This window comes from Orcinus orca, chromosome 17, assembly GCF_937001465.1.
Source record: "Orcinus orca chromosome 17, mOrcOrc1.1, whole genome shotgun sequence".
In the NCBI taxonomy this organism is placed as follows: Eukaryota; Metazoa; Chordata; class Mammalia; order Artiodactyla; family Delphinidae; genus Orcinus; species Orcinus orca.
This window is the reverse complement of record NC_064575.1, coordinates 17,846,025-17,866,754: the sequence shown is the minus strand read 5'-3', so window position 1 is coordinate 17,866,754 and position 20,730 is coordinate 17,846,025. Positions and strand designations below refer to the sequence as shown.

Here is a 20,730-nt window from a genome sequence, read left to right as displayed (position 1 = left end):
CAAAAATTAATTAAATAATTAATTTAGAAATATATATTGAGAGAACCTGAATTTTTATCTTCTGTTAAGCTTAGTTTCTTCCTACAGAAACTGTAAGCAAATGGAAATAATAATATTTGGTCTACTCAAGGTTTCTAAGTAGCTAAAATGAGATGATATTCTGAAAATTCTGTGCTATAGAATTATATGAAAGTGTCATTCATGGTTAAAAAGATTTCCCAATTCTTCGGCTTCCCTGGTGGCGCAGTGGTTGAGAATCTGCCTGCTAATGCAGGGGACACGGGTTCGAGCCCTGGTCTGGGAGGATCCCACATGCCGCGGAGCAACTAGCTCCGTGAGCCACAACTACCGAGCCTGCGCGTCTGGAGCCTGTGCTCCGCAACAAGAGAGGACGCAATAGTGAGAGGCCCGCACCGCGATGAAAAGTGGCCCCCGCTTGCCACAACTAGAGAAAGCCCTCGCACAGAAACGAAGACCCAACACAGCAAAAATAAATTAATAAACTTCTACCCCCAACATCTTTAAAAAAAAAAAAAAGAAAGATTTCCCGATTCTAGTAGTTTAGAGACAATTTTTGAATATATACTATTTGAGTGGGATTTTAGAATGATACTAAGGCTGTTTACAAAATAAGCCTTGATTCCCCATTCATATCATCTGAGAGGGTCCCTTTAAAGATGGAGGGTGATGGAAAAATTGAAAATGGCTATCACTTGTAGAATGTATGACCACCATTATTGTATGTATTTTTTGTTTGTTTTTTGGCTGTCTTTCCTCCCCATCCACCAGCCCCCTTCCCCTCCTTTAACATGAGCTAAAGGGCAGAATGGTGTGATGGAAAAAAGAAAAGAAAAATTGTGGTAAAGCTAGTATTTTGATAAGGACCCTAAATGCTTCTTTATGCATTACTAGTTTCGAAAATAAATTACGAGAATCTTCGGGGAAAAGAATTTGTCAACAGATTATCAAGATCTTTTAAAATGTTCATATTCTAAAGAAATAGAAACATGGTCAAAGATTTCTGCAGATACTGAACACAGTATTACATGAAGTGATTTAAAAATGGAAATATGGTCAATGTCCAACATTTAAGGAAATAAGTGAGTCATGGTACATTTAGACAATGTTAGTATATACTGACAATAAAAATGATGCTTGTTGAAATTTTGGTTACAGAAGTGTGGGTTATTGAGGTTTGTTAAGTTGGAAAATAAATAGTATAAATAACCATATATATACACTGTATAATCTATGTAAAAGTGTATTAAACCAAATTTATCTGCAATTTCTGCATTTTTATAAGCATATATTATATTGATTATTTCTGCATTTTATAAGCATATATTATATTGATTACATAATAAATAAAATTTTTAAGTAAAATTTTGTGTTTTTTAAAAAACAGTCCTAGACTAGATTAGCCCTAAATCTGGCTTTAGCTGGCCTCAGTTTCCTCACCTGGAAAATTCTATCATTCTCTAGGTAACTAACAGAGTGACCCTTATAGAATGTGATAATGCAATGAGGAAAAGGGAAAGTTTTGGAGAAAACAACACTTCTGAAGTAGAGGAGGAAAAGTATAATTGAAAATGGAAAAAAAAAAAAAAAAGAAAATGGGCCCACATCCTTCTCTTCTCACCCCATTGCCTCTCCTCCCCACCAAATTCTACTCTGACCTATTATAACCAAAAAACTTTGTTTAATAATTTTTGCAAAGGCTTTGAAAAATTTACCCAGAACGGTCTGTCCGGTATTGCTTTTGCAACACCTTTTATCTGCCAAATGAACTAAAAAAGTCTTGCAGGCAAAAGTCACTAATTAGGTCAACAAACTTTGGATCGCCTGTATCTGTTTTCCCTTTGCGGACATCATTACACAACAGTAGGAGTTGAGCAACTTGCAATGGTGAGAGTCTTGGCCCTACATTCCTTTCATGCCACAGTCCGGTAAACAGAGGGTGAACTTTATTTAGCTGTTTCACCCTTCCTGGAAGGGTGCCTAAATTTCACCAAGGGAAAGAGAGCAAAGACGGCTCTGATTTACAATAGATCGACTTACAATTTCTTGACTATACGATGGTGTCAAAGCTATATGCATTCAGTAGAAACCATACACAATTTGAAATTTTAATCTTTTCCTGGGCTACCAATATGCAGTATGAAACTCTCTCCCCGGTGTTGAAGCTCCTAATCAGCCAACCAAACAGGAGGGTAAACAACCAATACACTTATACAACCATTGTGTCTTTCACTTTTAGTACAAGTAATCAATAAATTACCTAAGATAATCAACACTTTATTATAAAATAAGCTTTCCATTGGACGATTTCTGCCCAACTGCAGGCTAATGTAAGCATTCTGAGCACATTCTAAGATAAGCTAGGCTAAATTATGTTAGGTCTATTAAATGCATTTTCGACTTACGACATTTTCAAATTCCACTGGGCTTATCAGGACATAACCCCATCTTAAGTGGAGGTAAGATTTGTAAAAATGATAGGTGGATGGGGGTTGGGGGAAAGCGCGCCGGGGAGAGACCGGGAGAGAGAGGAGAGGAAGGAGGGGCAAAGGGGGCGTGGAGTGACAAAGATGGTGTCAGAACTGACTACTGGTGGCAGGACTTTCGGTGAGTGATTTCAGAATCCAGAAGCTGAGCAACCCTGTGGCTGGGAGGGGGCAGGAGGTGGGGGAAAGGCCTCAGAGTGGGGGTGGGGGGCGTGGTTAGTTTTCAGTAAACACTGAAAGGTACCGGGAAGAGAGGAAATGAGGCCAGCGATTTCGCGAGCTGTTGGGATGCTCTTCAACAAGCTCTGCAACTTTTCACAAAAGACAAGCTGCTTCATAAAGAGCACGATCTTGTTAGCATAGCAACCGCACTCCCACTATCCAATCTTTCCTCTGCAGATAGTCTCCGACCTCTACGCGTACCCCCAAACGAGCGGCAGGAACAACCTCCAAAATTACAAGGTTCTTAACATTCAGCGTGAGAAACTACAAGTCCCAGGTTGCAGTGCTGCCTCAACCAAACACGACACTACCCGCCAGATAAACTACAAATCCCAGGATGCAATGCTGCCTCGGCCCCCACCCCCCAGCCCCCCGACCCCCAGCACCTCTTTGAGGATGCAGTCCCCGCGGAAATCAGATCAGGATTGGCGCTGCATGCTGGGAGTCAAAAGACCCAGAATAGGATTGGTTGAGACTTTCCAGGGACTACCGTCCTTTTAGGCTTGGCCTGTGGGAGAAGGGAGGGGACGCTGCGCACTTCCTGTAGACGCTGGCGGGCGACGGACTCAGGGAGTCCCCGCCTCACTAGGTACTAATCTCCCGCGCGTAGAAAGCGTCCGTGACCCAGCGGAAGTGATTCCTCCAACTGCCCCGGAACCCACGGCGGCAAGCAGCTGGGGGTGGGGGGGCAGCCCTGGTGTAGGGGCTGTGGCGGTGCGCGTGGACCCGGTGCGGTGGCTGTGGTTGCTGCGTGGCTGACGAGTGAGTCTCGGTCTGGGGTGGGAACGGAGCTCCGGGCCTGCGTGGGGGACGGGGGAGGCTCCTAGTGGGCGCGCTCGCCATCCCACTTCCCACCCCTTCCCATTTGGGTGGGGAAGGAACGGAAGCTCTTAACCTTCCCTGGCCTCTTCGGCTCTTGGTTTGGGGGAGGGGAGAGGAGGGCGGCGGGACCTTTCCTGGCGCCGCTCGGTGGGCTTGGAAAAGGGTGGAAGGAGGGGCGGCGGCCGGCGAGACTGGGCCTCCTCGGGGTTAAACGCGGGCAGGGTGGAGTTAGGAGCATGGCAGCCCTGTCTCTTTCCCTTTTTGCTTTCCCCGGGTGCACTCAGATTCGTTCTTTCCTTGGGGTCAGCCCCTAGTTATAGAAGAGGGCCTTCGCTCTTCCCAGTTGCGGGACCCCGAGAAGTTTACCAACTTGTTGGGTGATCTCTGCCCGACTTGGTGTTTTGGGGCTGCCGTGCATCTGCCTCCCAGTCTCATCTGAAAGGAGGTATCTAGTGTCAAGTACAGTGGCCATTAAGTTTCTCTTATGGAACCTCTTTAATACAGCTATGGAGTTTGAATTATTAGTGCGAGCATTTCTACTCTGCATCGCCTTCAGTGTGGAAAACAACCGCAATCCTTTAGAGTTTTAAAACCTCATTTTCAAACTGCCAGATTTGCTTTCTGATCCCCAACTAGTTTCCTTTTTTGCTTAGTGGACTAAAATGATACGTCTCGGATCTCGTTGACATTATAATTGTGGTATAATTCATGATGTTGAAATATCACTGTTCACACGTGGATTCATTCATTTTGGAGATACAGTGGCAAGGAGACAACTATGGTCCCTGTCATCGTGGGTATTAAGTGCTTATTGCCAGTGATGATTTTGGCTTCATACTTAATTTTTAAATGACTGTCCTTTTTTTTCTTAAGTGTGAGATTTACCTAATAACTATCTACCATTCCAAAAAATATATATGGATATAAATTTATTTCAAATGGAAGATACTAGTTTCATTACATTATGGTAATTCTGTAATATAGTCAGTAGTTTGTAGTCAGAAGTTATAGTCAGTTCTATATATCAAGTTCCAAAGTAATATTTATATCTTATAAATTGCTTGTTTGGGTTTTTTGGGTAGATTTTTTTCAGTACTAGAAAATAATCTGGAAAATCTTTGTATTTACACTGGTATGTGTTAATGCATTTCAGCTAACCTGTCCTAAATGTTTACTGTTCCATTATTAAATAAGATCAGAAAAAGCTCACCCAGTGATGCTCAAAATTTCAAGCCTTGGTGATTAAGAAAACAGTAGTGCCATTCACTCAACTCTTTATTGAGCATCTTTTGTATGCTAGGTACTAAATGAGGCCTGCCCTCACCGAGCTTGAGGAAAGAGGCTATACATTATGTAAGCAAATACAGTTTCAGGTGGTGATAAACGTGAAGAGACTGTATCTAGATTAGAGTTAGATTAAGTTAGAGGACTAGGGTGTGGTGTCTGCTTTTGAAAGGAAGTGATCAAGGAAGACCTACCTCTCTGAGGCGTTAATGCTTTGCCTGGAGACTAAAATAATAAAGATCTGAAGGAAGAGTTTTTCAGACAGCAGTAACTGTAAATGCATAGACCTTAAGGGAGGAATGAACTTGACCTATTAAAATACTTAGAAGGCCAGTATGGCTGGACGTTAATGAAGGAAGAGTGATGGGAGATGAGATCAGAGTGGTTAGCAAGGAGTAAATAAGATGGAACTTTACAGTCCTTGTTCTGTCTGTAATGAGAAGCCATTAGAGGATTTTGTGCAGGGGAGTGATACCTGGCTTATGCTTTTGATGACTGATTGCTGAGTGGCAAACTGAGAGTTGGAGGAAAGTGGAAAAACCAGCTCCTAAGGAGGCTGGTAGTTCAGTTGCCATGTGGTAGCTTGAACTAGAGATGTAGAGTTGGAAGTTAGTGAGAAGTGGTCTGATTTGGAATGTAATTTGAAGGTGGAGCCAAATGGTTCTTACCTTCGCCCCAGGACGAAAAACAATTTGGAGGAGTCACCTGTTTTGCCCGAGCATATGGGTGAACAGTAGCACCATTTACTGGAATGAGGAAGACTGGGGCAGGTGAACTGGTTTCTGAGCAATAAAGCAGGAGTTCTGTATAGAGTGTACTCAGGTGGATGACTTTATACCGCTCAGAATATGTGCAGTAGGCAAGTAGGATATCCACTGCTGTTGCTCAGGGGAGAAGTCAGGCTAGGGAGGTAATCTTGGAGTCATATTTTACATGCGATATTTAAAACTATGGACCAGAGGACATCAAGTAAAGAGTATTAATGGAGAAGAGGGCAGATGTCTGGGAGCACTCGGGTCAGAGGAAGAGCAAACAGTGACAGAAGCAGAAAGGCCAGGAGGGTGTGGCATCCGTAATGCTAAGGGAAGAAAATGTTTCAGAAAAGAGGGCGGACTCAACTGTAAAACCCTAAGAGTAAGATGATGATGAAAAATTGACCCAGAGGGGACTTCCCTGGCAGTCCAGTGGTCAAGACTCCGCGCTTCCAATGCAGGGGGCCCGGGTTCGATCCCTGGTCCAGAGCTAGATCCCACATGCATGCCGCAACTAAGACCCCCGTGCAGCCAAATAAATAAATATTTTTAAATGAATAAATAAAATAATAAAAAAAATTGACCCAGTGACCAAGTAGTTGAAATTTGACAAGAGCACTTTGGATGGACTAGAGGTATAAAAAGTCTGATCAGTATGGGTTATAGAGAAGTGTATGGTAGTGATGATGTTACAGCATTTTGATATGTTGAATTGTGGCAGGACAAAGTCCTTGGATCACTGTGCTTAGCTGGAAAGGTTGGCCTTGCATAGGAAGGATCATTTTTACTCAACTTTTGAAACAGGAAGTATATGGTATACAGATGCAGGTAGGATGAAGGTGGAAAGATAAGGCAGTTGAAGTGACTTGTTTCTGTTTTGCTGGTGAAATAAGTGAAGTTGTCAGGGTAGGGAGGAGAGGTATGTTGGAGGTTTAGGGGATGCCGTGACTTTTCTCAGAGTAGGAAAGCCAGTTGACTAGGTAGGAGGATCAGTCCGACACCAAGTATCTGTTTAAAGTGTGTGGCCATAAATTTAAAATTGAGACCAGTCACAATGGTTGTGACTTTTCTTCAGCCAATTCAGTCTTTGGTTGAGGCCTGAGCTCGGTGGAGAATCGGGTTTGGCCAGGGTTGGGATTTGGGTGGGTAGCTACGTCAGAGGAGAGGGCAGGGAGTTAAGGGTGTAAGGGCTGCGAGGCACGCATGGTGCCAGTCTTCGTGAACTCTTCACAGTGGGATGAAGCAAGGTCAGGGTTGGGTTTATATTTGTTTACTTTCAGCCCATCATTTAAAAGTTCTTTTTAATTATTTTATTGTGTGTAGAATCTATAATTAGGTACACACTATATAGTGAAGTACTTGTTCATACTTTTTAGACCAAAACAAAGGAGTTCAGAGATCATTGTCTAAGAGGGAGATTAGGTAGGTTACAGGGTAAGGCAGACAAGACAGCCTCAGTGGGAACACACAGCACTCTAGAGCTCTTGAGTTGTGTGCTGTGTGGGAGTGACTCTTGCTTAATAAAGTGGGAAATTGGGAGTTACGGGCAGTTTGTTGTAGAGGGAGGGTGAATTTCACATGGGTTCAGTCATGAAATGGTAGAGCTGGAAGGGACTTTAGGCACAGTTGAGTCCAATTTCCTCATTTGGGACATGAAGAAACAGAAGTCTTATCATTTAACCTATCTGGGTCTCAAGATAGAAATGCGCAGAGTAGAAATTCAAATATGGACTTCTAACGACACTGAGTTACTTTGCCAAAAGTATTAAAACTGCCTGCACAAGAGTTAAGTACTATAGGAGCATTGTTATAAGTTGAATAAGCCAGAATGAGAATTTTATCTCATCCTGAGATAAATAAATTCAGCGACACTATAAGCACATTCTAGGCAAGATATTCTGATGTCTTGTTACAAACTGGAATTGTGTAACTTCTGTCAATTTGTATTAATGGCCAAAGCCGCTCTTCTTGCCTCTTCAAATAGGCCTAAACATTAGATAATTTTTGGTTAATGTAATTTACTTTGTTTTCCAAATTAATCATATTCTTACATATTGTTAAGAATAAGTCATCAGGCTGACTGACGATTGTTTCCTTCATGAGTGGCTTAGTTCCGCATACTTGTTTCTTTTTAAAAATCAGTTTTAAATCATAGTTTCCTAGTTATTTGTACTTTCAAACACGTATTTTTATTATTTTTTTTTAAAAATTGAAGTATAATTGACGCACAGCACTACATTAGTTCCAGGTGCACAGCATAGTGATTCTATATTTCTATACATTACAAAATGATCACCACAATAAGTCTGGTGCCATCTGTCACTATACAGAGATATTACAATATTATTGACTATATTCCTCACGCTGTAGATTTCATCCCCATGACTCAGGACTCCTAACTGGCAGTTTGTACCTCTTAATCTCCCTTGCCTACTTCACTCATTCCCCCACCCCCTCCCCCGTGGCAGTCACTGGTTTGTTCTCCTGTATCTGTGAGTCTGTGGTTCTCTTTTGTTGTGTCTGTTCATTCATTTTGGTTTTTAGATTCCACATATAAGTGAAATCATGCAGTTTTTGTCTTTCACTGTCTGACTTATTTCACTTAGTATAATACCCATGTTGTCACAAATGGCAAGATTTCATTCTTTTTTACGGCTGAGTAATATTCCATTATATGAGTAATCTTGTAGCATGTATGTGTGTGTCTATCATATCCGTATCTGTTCATCTATCGATGGGCACTTAGGTTGCTTCCATATCTTGACTATTGTAAATAATGCTACAGTGAATGTAGGGGTGTGTGTATCTTTTTGAATTAGTGTTCTTGTTGTCTTTAGAAAGAATACACAGAAGTGGAATGCTGGATCCATGGTAGTGCTTCCATGCTGTTTTCCATAGTGGCTGCACCTATTTACAGTCCCACCAGCACTGCGTGAGGGTTCCCTTTTCTCCACATCCTTGCCAAAAATGATGATAGCCATTCTGACAGGTCTGAGGTGGCATCTCGTTGTGGTTTCAATTTGCATTTCCCTGGTGATTAATGATGTTGAGTATCTTTTCATGTATTTGTTGGCTGTCTGTGTGTTGTGTGTCTTCTTTGGAAAAATGTCTATTTAGGTCCTCTGCACTTTTTTTTTTTTGCGATACGCGGGCCTCTCACTGCTGTGGCCTCTCCCATTGCGGAGCACAGGCACCGGATGCGCAGGCTCAGCGGCCATGGCTCACGGACCCAGCCGCTCCGCGGCATGTGGGATCTTCCCGGACCCGGGCACGAACCCGTGTCCCCTGCATCGGCAGGCGGACTCTCAACCACTGCGCCACCAGGGAAGCCCATCTGCTCATTTTTTAATTGGGGTTGTTTGGGGTTTTTTTGATATTGAGTTGCATGAGTTCTTTATATATTTTGGGTATTAACCCCTTATCAGACAGATTGTTTGCAAACATCTTCTCCCATTCAGTAGGTGGCATTTTAATTATGTTGATGGTTTTGTTTGCTGTGCAGAAGTTTTTTACTTAGTTTGATGTAGTCCCATTTGTTCATCTTTGCTTTTGTTTCCCTTGCCTGAGGAGGCATATCCCAAAAAATACTGCTAAGACCAATGTCAGAGAACGCACTATGTTTTCTTCTAGGAGTTTTATGATTTCAGGTCTTACATTTAAGTATTTGAGTTTATTTTTATATATAGTATGAGACAGTAGTTCAGTTTGATTCTTTTGCAGTAGCTGTCCAGTTTTCCCAACACCATTTATTGAAGAGGCTGTCTTTTTTCCCACTGAATATTCTTGGCTCTTTTGTCATAGATTAATTGATCATATAAGTGTGGGCTTATTTCTGGGCTCTCTGTTCTGTTCTATTGATCTATGTGACTGTTTTTTACATACTGTCTTGATTACTGTAGCTTGTAGTAGTGATTTGAAATCAGGGAGCATGGTACCTTCAGCTCTGTTCTTCTTTCTCAAAATTGTTTTGGCTATTCAGGGTTATTTTTATATTTTTTTTTTCCAGCAGAAAACATGAGGTTAATAGGTGAGAAATCCCTCATTTTACTTAAATGACATCAACCTGTACCTATCATTCTAATCTGCTTTTTAAAAAATTAACAGTTTATCTTGGTATTTCCATGTTATTATATATATAGGTTTAACTTTTCCTTTTCACTGCCCCATAATATTTCAAAAGTATAAATATACTATTTTTGTTTAGTATCACCTATTTCCCCTTCCCTCCAAAACTTGGTTCTTAGCAAGTTTTAATGTTTTAGTTTTCTTATTACCATTGGGGTCAAACATTTTTATACAGGTCTATGAGCTATTTGTATTTTTTCTTCTGCTATTTTTCTAGAGTTCAGTGGGGTTTTTTTACATTTGGTTCTTTAAACTGTAGTGTGTTTTTGTGAGTGATGTCGGTTAGACATCTAACCTTATTTTTTCCAGGTAAATAACCAATGTAAAAAAGCAAAAAGATACAAAGAATAGATTTGCAGCTGTTGCTCTCATCTACTTAGCTAATCCAAGCAAGTCAGCTGAAAAACTATTAGAACTAATAAGAGTTTGTGAAGATCATGGAATACAAGCTCAACTTACCGAATTTAAAAGGTTTTCTTTAAAACACCAGCAATAACCTTTCAGAAAGTATAATCGAGAAAACAGATCCCATTCATAATGGGAACTGTAAAGTACCTAAAAGTAGACCTAATGAGAAATGTGTAATAACAAAATGTGGACTTGCCCAACTCCTTAGCAAAAACATGTTTATCACACTATTGTAATTAAAACAGTGGGGATATTGGTCAGGTATAAACAGATTGATGGAACAGAATACAGTCTAGAAATCCATGTAGTAATATAGTATATGATAAGGGTAACATTTCAAATCAGAAAAGGGATGGGCTGTTTAAAGATCTTTTCGGTGTTCAAAGATACTAGGATAAAAACTGATTTCAGTGTAGGCCCTAGGCTAGAATTTCTAAGTATTTGTTAGATAATAAAAATCTAAAAAATAGAAAACTATAAAAAAGTAATGTTTCTGTATAACACTCTAAAAGCACAATGACATCAAGCCTTTGTTCATGTCTTCTGCCTGGAACTATTCTCAACCCACTGTTCAACCACTTCCTCTTACCTACCTAATTCATATATACCTAATTCGGTTGTGGAGTAGATGTTCAGATGTTCACACTGAGATTTTGTAGCCCCAAACTTAGATTTGTATAGGTTATTTGTGGGTTAAGTCCAAATTTAATCATATTTCAAATATTTTTAACTTCCACGTAGGAATCAGTGTTTACTCCTAATTGTTAGTGTTGATTTACTCTTTCTTTGTTAGTGATGGGGAGCTCCCTCCTCCCGCAACCTTGACCCTTGTGTAAATGATGGAATTGATTTACTATGTTAAGAAGTCTGTAGAAAAACTGTTGCTACCCAAAGGGCTTCTCAGGTGTGACTTTTCATGGTTGCTTAGCTACTGCTGGTTAAGTAAACAACCTGGATGTTTTGCTCTGGAGATTTTCCAGAGAAAAGTTGGCACTTGAAATTCTTCTTCTTCTAGCTTTTCTAGCATGTTTTCCTTTTTTTGTGTTTTAGAAGGAGTACAAAGCAGTATGAACAGAAGAAAATAATAATGACTGATAAATTTTTTAATTGCTTACTACTTTGACCAAAAAATGACAGAGTACTGTTTTTAAATTTTAGCTAACTATCTAAGGATTTATATCAGCACCTCTCAGCAGTAGTGGAAAAGAAGTTTTAACAGGAGCCAGAATTTGTTACCATGGTGGTATGGAATAATGGAAGGGAGCGTGGGCTCTAAAGCAAAGCTACCCAGGTTTAAATTCTCATGTTGCCACTTAAGCTGTAGAAGCCTTGAGCAGGTAGCAGCCTCCTCGTGTTTTCTCATCTCTAAAATGGGAATGATAATTCCCCTGTGGAAGTGTTGTTTTAAAAGAAGACAATGTATGCAAGGCATTTAATGCAACGTTTACACTCATTAGGCCCTCAAATGGTTGGTAAAAACGTTACATTGCCCCTGCTGCCTTTCTCTCACATTAGACATGGTACTTTAAATACCTCCCTACATGCTTGGGGAGTGTTCTAGACTAACATTTAATTTTTCCCCTGACTCTGTCAACACCTGGAGCATTCAGCTTCTCTATACATCAATGATGTTTTTTAAGGTGAGGGATTACATAGGTTTATTGGTCAGGAATTTCTTAGAGAACAGGATAATTAGGATACACTGTTTTTCTGATAATGACATAAAAAATAATATTCGGATGAAAAAATCCTCCTTTGAAGAAATGCTGTTAAAATACAAATTACTGAAAACATGAGCTCTTTTCCTTTGGTAGTCATTTCTTTCGTGAAATTTAAGATTTCTCAAAAATTAAATTTTTTTTAACACTTCGTTGTTAAATCTCAGAACTTTGGTAGCCTCTGTGCAGAAGGGATGGAACAGTAAAATGTATTATAGATGTGCACACTTACATAAGAAGAGGGCAAGCCTTACCTTTTTTATTCACAGGAAAGCTACTTCACGTCCTTGGATTTATCATGTTGTCATTCATTTAGCAGATACTTGCTTTAATGTTTACCAGTATCTAGTAGCTATAGTATACAAAGATGATTAAGGCCAAGGGTGTCTCCTTCAAGTTCAGTTCAGCTCCTAAGGAACAACATATGTGTTTTTAAACTGTTGTCAGAAAAGTTACCTTAAAAAGGCGGGGGGAAAATCTGTATTTAGACTTTACTGTCCTGGAGGTGATCATCTTCTCTCAGATGTTCAGAAACTTGATACTGTTCCATATTGTGGTGGCTGGGAAACTTACATAGCAGAGAGAGTCCTTGCACTTGTAACACCAAGGACGTATTAAAAAATAATGGGAAAACATGTTATTCTGGCATTAATCTCAATATAGTATTGTTATATTTCAGGAAACTACTAAAGTTCCTGTGGACTCAAAGTAGAATTTCATAAGAACATAATGGGTAAGTTATATAAAAGTCATTTTGTAGTTCAATTAGTTGAAGCTTTCTTCTCAAAGATAGGCCTTTGAAGTCAGTGAATGCAAGTAAGAAAGTAGAGTAGACTGAAATTAGTTGTTTAAATCAGCAGCTTATGTTTATTATATATTTCTGAAAAGCAGATCAGTAACATTATTATGCCAAATTTAATTTGTGATTGCTAGTTATTGTACCTTAGGAAATTAGAAACTCTCCCAACATACATAGAAAGTGGTTTCTCTTGCCAAAAAAAAAAAAAAAATACTGGAAGTATAAATTTAAATAATTGATAATTTTTATTTTTGTTCTCAGAGGTTGGCAAAAACTGCTAAAAATCTGTACTCTTGAATAGTCTATAATTAGAAGTTACATGCATCTTTATGAGTCCCCCAGCTTTTTATTATGAAAAATTGCAAGAATAATACACTATAGCCTTCACTAGTTAACGTTTTGTCATATTTGCTTTTCCTGCGTGTATACGTTTGTATGTGTTTATATACCCACATATACACACAAAAACACACATAAGCTTTTTTTTTTCTGTTCTGTTTATTAATTGTACATGTAATACTCCACACCTAAATGCTTAAGCATGCATCTCGTAATTCAGTCCATATTCAGAATTTCAGCTTTTTCAATAGTGTTCTTTACAGTGGGTTTATTATTTTTAAATCCAGGGTCCAATCAAGAATTTACTTATTCCATTAATTTATCTCTTTTGTGTTCTTTAAACAGTTCCCTACTTTTGGGATTGGGTGAGGAGTGAGGTCTTTCATGACTCTTTTAAATTTAGATTTGTCTGAGTATTTCCTCCTCATTAGATTCAGGTTAAACATTTTTGGCAGTGGTAGTACATAAGTGACTTTGATATTTGTTAATCTCAGTTTTAGGGATTTCTAAATTAATAACAAATGAATGAGTAAATGGATGTTTGTAACTGAACAGTACTTCAGCTTCATCCTCTGTACTTCTCCTCGCTAAGTCTTCCTAAGTTTTTAGAATAAGCCTTAAGGTATTTTCTTTCAGATATTGGTACCATAAAAATTAAAATTCTGTCAGTACAAAATTGTAAAGTTATACGTGTGAGAAAAGATCTTAAAGGGTTGTATAAAAATACATACTCGCTCAGAAAGTTACGTTGAGCCAGTTCCTGTGGCTGAAGCCGGCATGGTGGCATTGAGGATAGCTGGTAGCTACCTCACCTCTACTTTGAATTTTAAAGATTGATTATTTGTCTGTAGTCATTGTTTCAATATTCATGCAATAATTTAAACTGGGCAGTAAAATTTTTTGATCGTTTTTTTATGGATCAAGAGTAAAATGCTGAGTAAAGAAGGCCCTAAATTTTAGAATACGGGGCTTGTCAGAAGTTGCGCTCACATGGCATATGAACATTTATTCATAAACACGCTATGCATCTTACTTTAAAAATGAGTATTTCAGGTCATAGAATTAAAGTTTTACTATTTGAATATTTTCTTTTAGTCTTCAAATTTAAATGTGCTGCTGTGTTCACAAATTGTTAATACTTCCATGAAAAATACTGGTAAATTTTCATCTAAAGTAAACATCCTTGGGAGTTCCCTGGTGGTCCAGTGGTTAGGAATTGGCGCTTTCTCTGCTGTGGCCCATTTTCAATCCCTGGTTGGGGAATTAACATCCCAGAAGCCATGTGGCCAAAAATTAAAAATAAAAATAAATAAAGTAAACATCCTTGAATGTAAAGTTTATTCTGATATTGGAAAATATTTAGAGAATAATAAAATAAGGAGTTAAAAAGTTTAAAATCTTGGTGGCTATTACTCTCCAGAAATGTTTCTGCTCTGAGTTATTCATATACTAACCTTGGTAAACCTGTTTATTTTTAATAAATTTTGTGATTCAAAAATTATCTTACTACATACTTTAGATGGAGAAGAGAAAACCTATGGTGGCTGTGAGGGCCCTGATGCCATGTATGTCAAATTGATATCTTCGGATGGTCATGAATTTATTGTAAAAAGAGAACACGCGCTAACATCAGGAACAATAAAAGCCATGTTGAGTGGCCCAGGTAGGTACATTTCTTTATTTCCTCTTAATATATCCTCACTTTTTTAATGTTTGATGAATGTGTTTTCAAGTTGAATTAAATGACTCATAACATTAAAAGAAAGATAGTAACTGTTCTAACATTAATTACTGCATGGTTATGTTGCATTGGGAAAAAAGTGGCTTCTGCTATTTCCTGTTTTCAGTTATTTACCATAGTTTCAATAAAACCTAATTGATTCTTTTGTAATAGGAAGGATCATTTTCCTATGTTTCCATGGTCAGTTCACCACAGAAGGACTCTGGTGATTTTTGCTCCTGGTTACATGTAAAGTTTACCTATAGAAGTTATTGCTTCCCACATATCTACTGTTCCCATTTTACCTCAAGAAAATTTTTCTTGAGGGTTGGAATTTCCGGAGCATAGGGTAATTCTGTGTTTAACTCTTGGAGGAAACGCTGAACTGTCTGCACAGTGGCTGAACCATTTTACGTTCCTGCCAGCCGTGTACGAGGCTTCCAGTTTCTCCACATCCTCCCTGACATTTGTTATTTTCCATTTTTCTGATTGTAACCATCTTAGTGGGTGTGAAGTGGTATCTCATTGTAATTTTGCTTAGCAATTCCCTAATGACTGATGAAGTTAAATATATCTGCTTGTGCTTGCTGGTCATTTGTATATTTTCTTTTGACGCATATCTATTCAATTTTGTTGCCCATTTTTTAATTGACTTGTCTTTTTGTTGTTGAGTTTAAGAGTTCTTTATAAATTCTGGACACTTTATAAGTTCTTTATAAATTCTGAACTTTATTAAGAGTTCTTTATAAATTCTTTATACCTTATGAGATAAATGATTTGCAAATACTTTCTTCATTCTGTAGGCTGTTTTTTCTTGATAGTATCTTTTGATGCACAGAAGTTTTTTATTTTGATGAAGTCCAATTTATTTTCCCTTTTGTTGTTTCTGATTTTTGGAGTCCTGTCTAAAAATGCATTGCCAAATTCAATGTCATGAAGATTTACCTTATGTTTTCTTACAAGAGTTGTGTTTTAAGCACTTACATTTAGGTTCTTGATTTTAAGTTAATTTTTGCATATAGTGTGAATCGGCTTCATTCTTTTGCATGTGGACATCCCATTACTGTTTGTCAGAGAGACCATACTGAATGGTCTTGGCATCCCTGTTGATAATCAGTTGACCATAGGTATGTAGGTTTATTTTTGGGCTCTTGATTTTCCATTGATCTATGTATCTGTGGTTATACCAGTATCACGCTGTTTTGATTTCTGTAGCTTTGTAGTAAGTTTTGAAATTGGGAAGTGTGAGGCCCCCAACTTTGTTTTTCTTTTTCAAAATTGTTTTGGCTATTTCGGATCCTTTGCAATCCCTTTTCTATATTTTACTATGGAGATTTTAGAACATACACAGACTTGGAGAGAATAGCATAACACACCTTCCTGTACCCATCAACTAGCTTCAATAGTTGTCAACAGTTTGCCAGTTTTGTTTTGTCTATTATCCTAACTTTTTTTAAAAGAGTATTTCAAGCAAATTCCTGACATTAGGTTATTTCACTTGCAAAATCTATGATAGTCCCCCTGCAACCTCCCCCCTGCTTTTTTTTCCAGACTATCAATTTTACTAGAAACAAAGTTATTTGTATAATGTCCACATCCAGGTTATACTTAATCATGTTTCATCTTGTAAATTCATAATTAGAACTCTAGAGCCTTGAACAGAATCCAGTTTATCTTTCTAGCAAGAATACTTTATAGGTGGAACTCTTGTAGTCCTATTGTATCACGTCTTTTAGCAATGTCAAGACTGATCAGTGGGTTCCAGAGTTATCAAGCTGATTTGTCCATGAGCAATTCCCCAGTCAGACTTTCATATAATATTTAGTTTTAGCATTCACTGTGATTATTGCTGAGATTTACTTCATTTGGAATTATAAAACAGAGATTTTCTAATTCTGTAATTTCTTCTGCATTTATTAGTTAGAACTCTCCTATAAAGAAGAACTATTTGGTTACGCTGAAATATAGTCTGTACGGGAAAGAAAAGATAAATGCTTGATTTTTTTTTTTTCCCCTTTACGTGCAATTTTTCAGAGTAAAGAATTGGTTCTCCAGCATCCTCCAACAGTAAAGAGTGTTTGTTTTGTTTGTTTTTTTGCATATATACTTTTTATTGGATATTTTTCAGTTAGGTGCAGTCATTCTTACTGATGCTCAAACGGCTCCGTTTTTATGCCAGAAGGAGCACATCAGGTTGGCTCCTGTGTCCTTTTGACACAGTTTTATTAGCCTTGAATAGCTATACTACTTTCTGTAATAAAAAAATTTCTCAGGTTCATTTTGTACATTATTCCTCAATCCTAAAAACAGCCATTCATTAAAGAGCCCTGGGGTTTGGGGGGGGGTGGGTTTTTTCAGTTTGATTTTTTAATGGAAAATGGTACTTAGATACCCCACTGTGGATGCTAGCAATACTCATTGCTCCTGGGTTGAAGTGCTTTTAGACTTTTCTACTGGACAGAACTAGGATGTACTTTAGGGGAAAAATCCCGATGCCAACAAAATTTTAACTAAAAATTGAGATTAAAGGACTTTTACAAAGTCTGATCTCCTTTAATTTAAAAACAAGAGTTTTATCTTTGAAGCTTCAAACTTTCGGCACCAAACTAATGTTTGCATGACTGATGCATGCTGCAAGGTGGATGCACCTTAAAACATTATGCTGAGTGAAAGAAGCCAGACACACATTGTTGTATACTTCCATTTGTATGAAATATCCAGAATAGATAAATCCATAGAGACAGAAAGTAGAGGGGAGTTCCCTGGTGGTCTAGTGATTAAGGATTCGGTGCTTTCACCACTGTGGCCTGGGTTCAGTTCCTGGTCAGGGAACTGAGATCATGCAAGCCGCGCAATGTGGCAAAAAAAAACCCCAAAAACATAGAGAAAGAAAGTAGGTTGGTGTTTTCCAGGGGCTGCGGTGTGGGTTTTATTTGGGGTGGTGAAGATGTTTTGGAACCAGATGGCGAGGATGGTTGCTCGGCATTGTGAATGTACACTGAATTGCACATCTTAAGTTGGTGACTTTTATATGAATTTCTTTTTTCTATTATTATTAATTTTTATTGGAGCACAGTTGCTTTACAATGTTGTGTTAGTTTCTTGCTGTACAGCAAAGTGAGTCAGTCATACGTATACATATATCCACTCTTTTTTAGTTTCCTTCCCATTTAGGTCACCACAGAGCATTGAGTAGAGTTCCCTGTGCTCTACAGTAGGTTCTCATTAGTTACCTATTTTATACATAGCAGTGTATATATGTCAGTCCCAATCTCCCAATTCATTCCACCCCCCCTTTCCCACCCAGTAACCATAAGTTTGTTTTCTACATCCGTGACTCTACTTGTTTTGTAAATAAGTTCACTTGTACCCTTTTTTTTAGATTCCACTTGTAAGCGGTATCATCTGATATTTGTCTTTATGTGTCTGATGTCACTCAGTATGACAGTGTCTCAGTCCATCCATGTTGCTGCAAATGGCATTATTTTCTTTTCTTTTGGCTGAGTAGTAGTCCAATATATATATATGTACCACATCTTCTTTATCCATTCATCTGTCAGTGGACGTTTAGGTTGCTTCCATGTCTTGGCTATTGTAAGTAGTGCTGCTGTGAACATAAGGGTGCATGTATGTTTTCGAATTAGAGTTTTCGTCTTTTCTGGATATACGCCCAGGAGTGGGACTGCTAGATCATATGCTAACTCTATTTTTAGTTTTTTAAGGAACCTCCATACTGTTCTCCATAGTGGCTATACCAATTTATATTCCCACCTGTTATACGAATTTCACCTAAAGAAAACACTAATGTTTGTCTAGTGTCAAAGGCTTAATAAGTGCCTATTGGTAATATTTCATACATACATTTAAGAAAGAGAGTTTTCGTTATTGGCAAACAAAAATTTACCTCATTGCTATGAATTATCTGCTGAATCCTTCTTTCCTTTCTCCGCATCCCATCCTACCCCCAACCAATAGACAATTACTAGAAAACTTTTAAAATACTACATTCTCAGAAAGTACATTTTTCTGCCTTTTATATTCAGTGCACAGTGCTAGTGCTAGACTGCCAAGAAAATATTTTATCCCAATAGTAAAGAAATCATAGAGCTAAAGAAATTGAGAGATCACTAAAAACAGTGTATGAACTGTTATTAAACAAAGGGAGGAAGTAGCTTATGAGAGCTCATTAACATGACCGTATTTTTAAAAACTAAAGGGGAAAACAATGCATTTACTCTCTTGAAAAGATTCTTTAAGGATAGTGTTTTCACTTATCATTTATATTTACATGACAACATAGCACAGAGCTCTTGCTGGTCTATAAGTACTTAATTCCCTAGACTGAGTCGTTTTAATAAAGATTTTTTTTATGTTTCTACTCAGAAATCTACATATTTCATTTGATGCTAGTTGGGTTTATCCTTTTTGCATTATATTAGTTTTGCTAGGGCTGCCATAACAAAGTACCATTGACTGGATGGTTTAAACAGAAATTTATTTTCTCACAGTTTTGGAGGGTGGAAATTAGAGATCAAGGTGTTGACAGAGTTGGTTTCTTCTGAGGTCTCTCTCCTTGCCTTGTAGATGACTGTCTTCTTCCTGTGTCTTCCCACTGTTGTCTTACCTCTGTGTGTCTGCAGCCTCATCTCCTATTCTGATAGGGATGCCAGTCATATTGGATTAGGGCCTTAATTACCTATCTCCAAACATAGTCACATTCAAGTATTGGGGGTTAGGACTTAAACATATGAATTTTGGAGGAACACAGGTCAGCCCATGTATCATGAACAAATTCCTTTTCTTTTCCAGGTCAATTTGCTGAGAACGAAACTAATGAAGTCAATTTTAGAGAGATCCCTTCACATGTGCTATCAAAAGTATGCATGTATTTTACCTACAAGGTTCGCTACACTAACAGCTCCACGGAGATTCCTGAATTTCCAATTGCACCTGAAATTGCACTGGAACTGCTGATGGCTGCAAACTTCCTAGATTGTTAAATAAAATAAATTATAATAAACTGTTAACTTTTTTCAGTATTTAATACCTGTAGTTCAGTTAGTAATTTTTTCATATATAGCATGTTGCCTGTGTGCAATTGAACTTTAAAGTTCATTGCAAAGCAGATTATCTTGTTCTTTTGCATAGCAATCAGAGTTGAAATTTGTTTGCTACATCAACAAATTAAGGACATTTTCACAAATTGAGAAATAAACAAATATGCCAATTCGTAGGTGGTTTTGCCTTATCCTTTGGATGTGATTTTTAAAATTAGAGCAGTGGTGATATAGTAAATGCTGAAATTTAGGCATAAATTCAACACGTTCTACAGGTAAATAATGGGGCTACATATTTTTATGTTTTTAGTGTTTTTTTAAAAACCTATTCTGATCTTATAGCTGTCATTAGCATTACTAGGGTTATGCAATTGCATATAATTGCATTATAAACATGTTTATAACTTAGCCAAAATATTGATTTTTATAACTGTCAAAGACATGAGAGTTGAAATTTCTTATGTGTCTTTTGATAAACTGCAGTATTGTTTAAGTGTATCTTGTCTTTTTGTTTATTGCTACAATTTAAGAACTTTATTTAAAATCAATTTTGGAAGATTACTAGGTACAGCTTTTGGAGCAGAGACTTTTTGAACTTTAGCCACATGGTCAACAAGTAAACTACATGACTTCAGTTTCATGTGCATTGTGCATTTTGGCCAATCCATTGTATAAAGTTTCCTTTGCAGTATTCATTCTTACATAGTCCCTTGTTGTGATTACACTTCTCATTATTTAAATATGTTTTAAAAGACTCACTATGAACTTTTTCATCTAGATCCTAAGAGCAAGACTTCTCTGACAATTCCAGTCTTCCTCCATTCAACTGAAATATTATAAAATAAGAAAAACGTGGAGAGATGCAGTGCAAATCTAATAATGCACTTTGATATAGTATATTAATTATCTTCTATTAATTAAAGTATGTCCCACTAGATATGATATCCATAATCTGGGTCTTCTACTGAACTCAAACTTAT

At 37.8% G+C, this 20,730-nt stretch overlaps 1 protein-coding gene across 2 annotated transcripts; it reads left to right on the top strand.

Annotated features, from left to right (window-relative positions):
- Window positions 1–3,313: 3,313 nt before the first annotated feature.
- Window positions 3,314–20,248, top strand: ELOC (elongin C). 2 transcript variants are annotated; one of them, XM_004280564.3, is made up of 4 exons: window positions 3,314–3,488; window positions 12,515–12,568; window positions 14,493–14,636; window positions 19,503–20,248. In XM_004280564.3, exons 2-4 carry the CDS (start codon window positions 12,565–12,567, stop codon window positions 19,691–19,693), a joined length of 339 nt encoding a protein of 112 aa, XP_004280612.1. In that variant the 5' UTR covers window positions 3,314–3,488; window positions 12,515–12,564; the 3' UTR covers window positions 19,694–20,248. The 2 variants fall into 2 exon arrangements, with proteins under 2 accessions (XP_004280612.1, XP_033262989.1); XM_033407098.2 differs by lacking the exon at window positions 3,314–3,488 and having other exon boundaries at window positions 12,499–12,568.
- The last annotated feature ends 482 nt before the right edge of the window (window positions 20,249–20,730 follow it).

Coding starts and splice junctions, on each gene's coding strand:
- ELOC (XM_004280564.3), top strand. Junction 14,637..19,502: donor AGCCATGTTGAGTGGCCCAG/GTAGGTACATTT, acceptor TTTCTTTTCCAG/GTCAATTTGCTGAGAACGAA.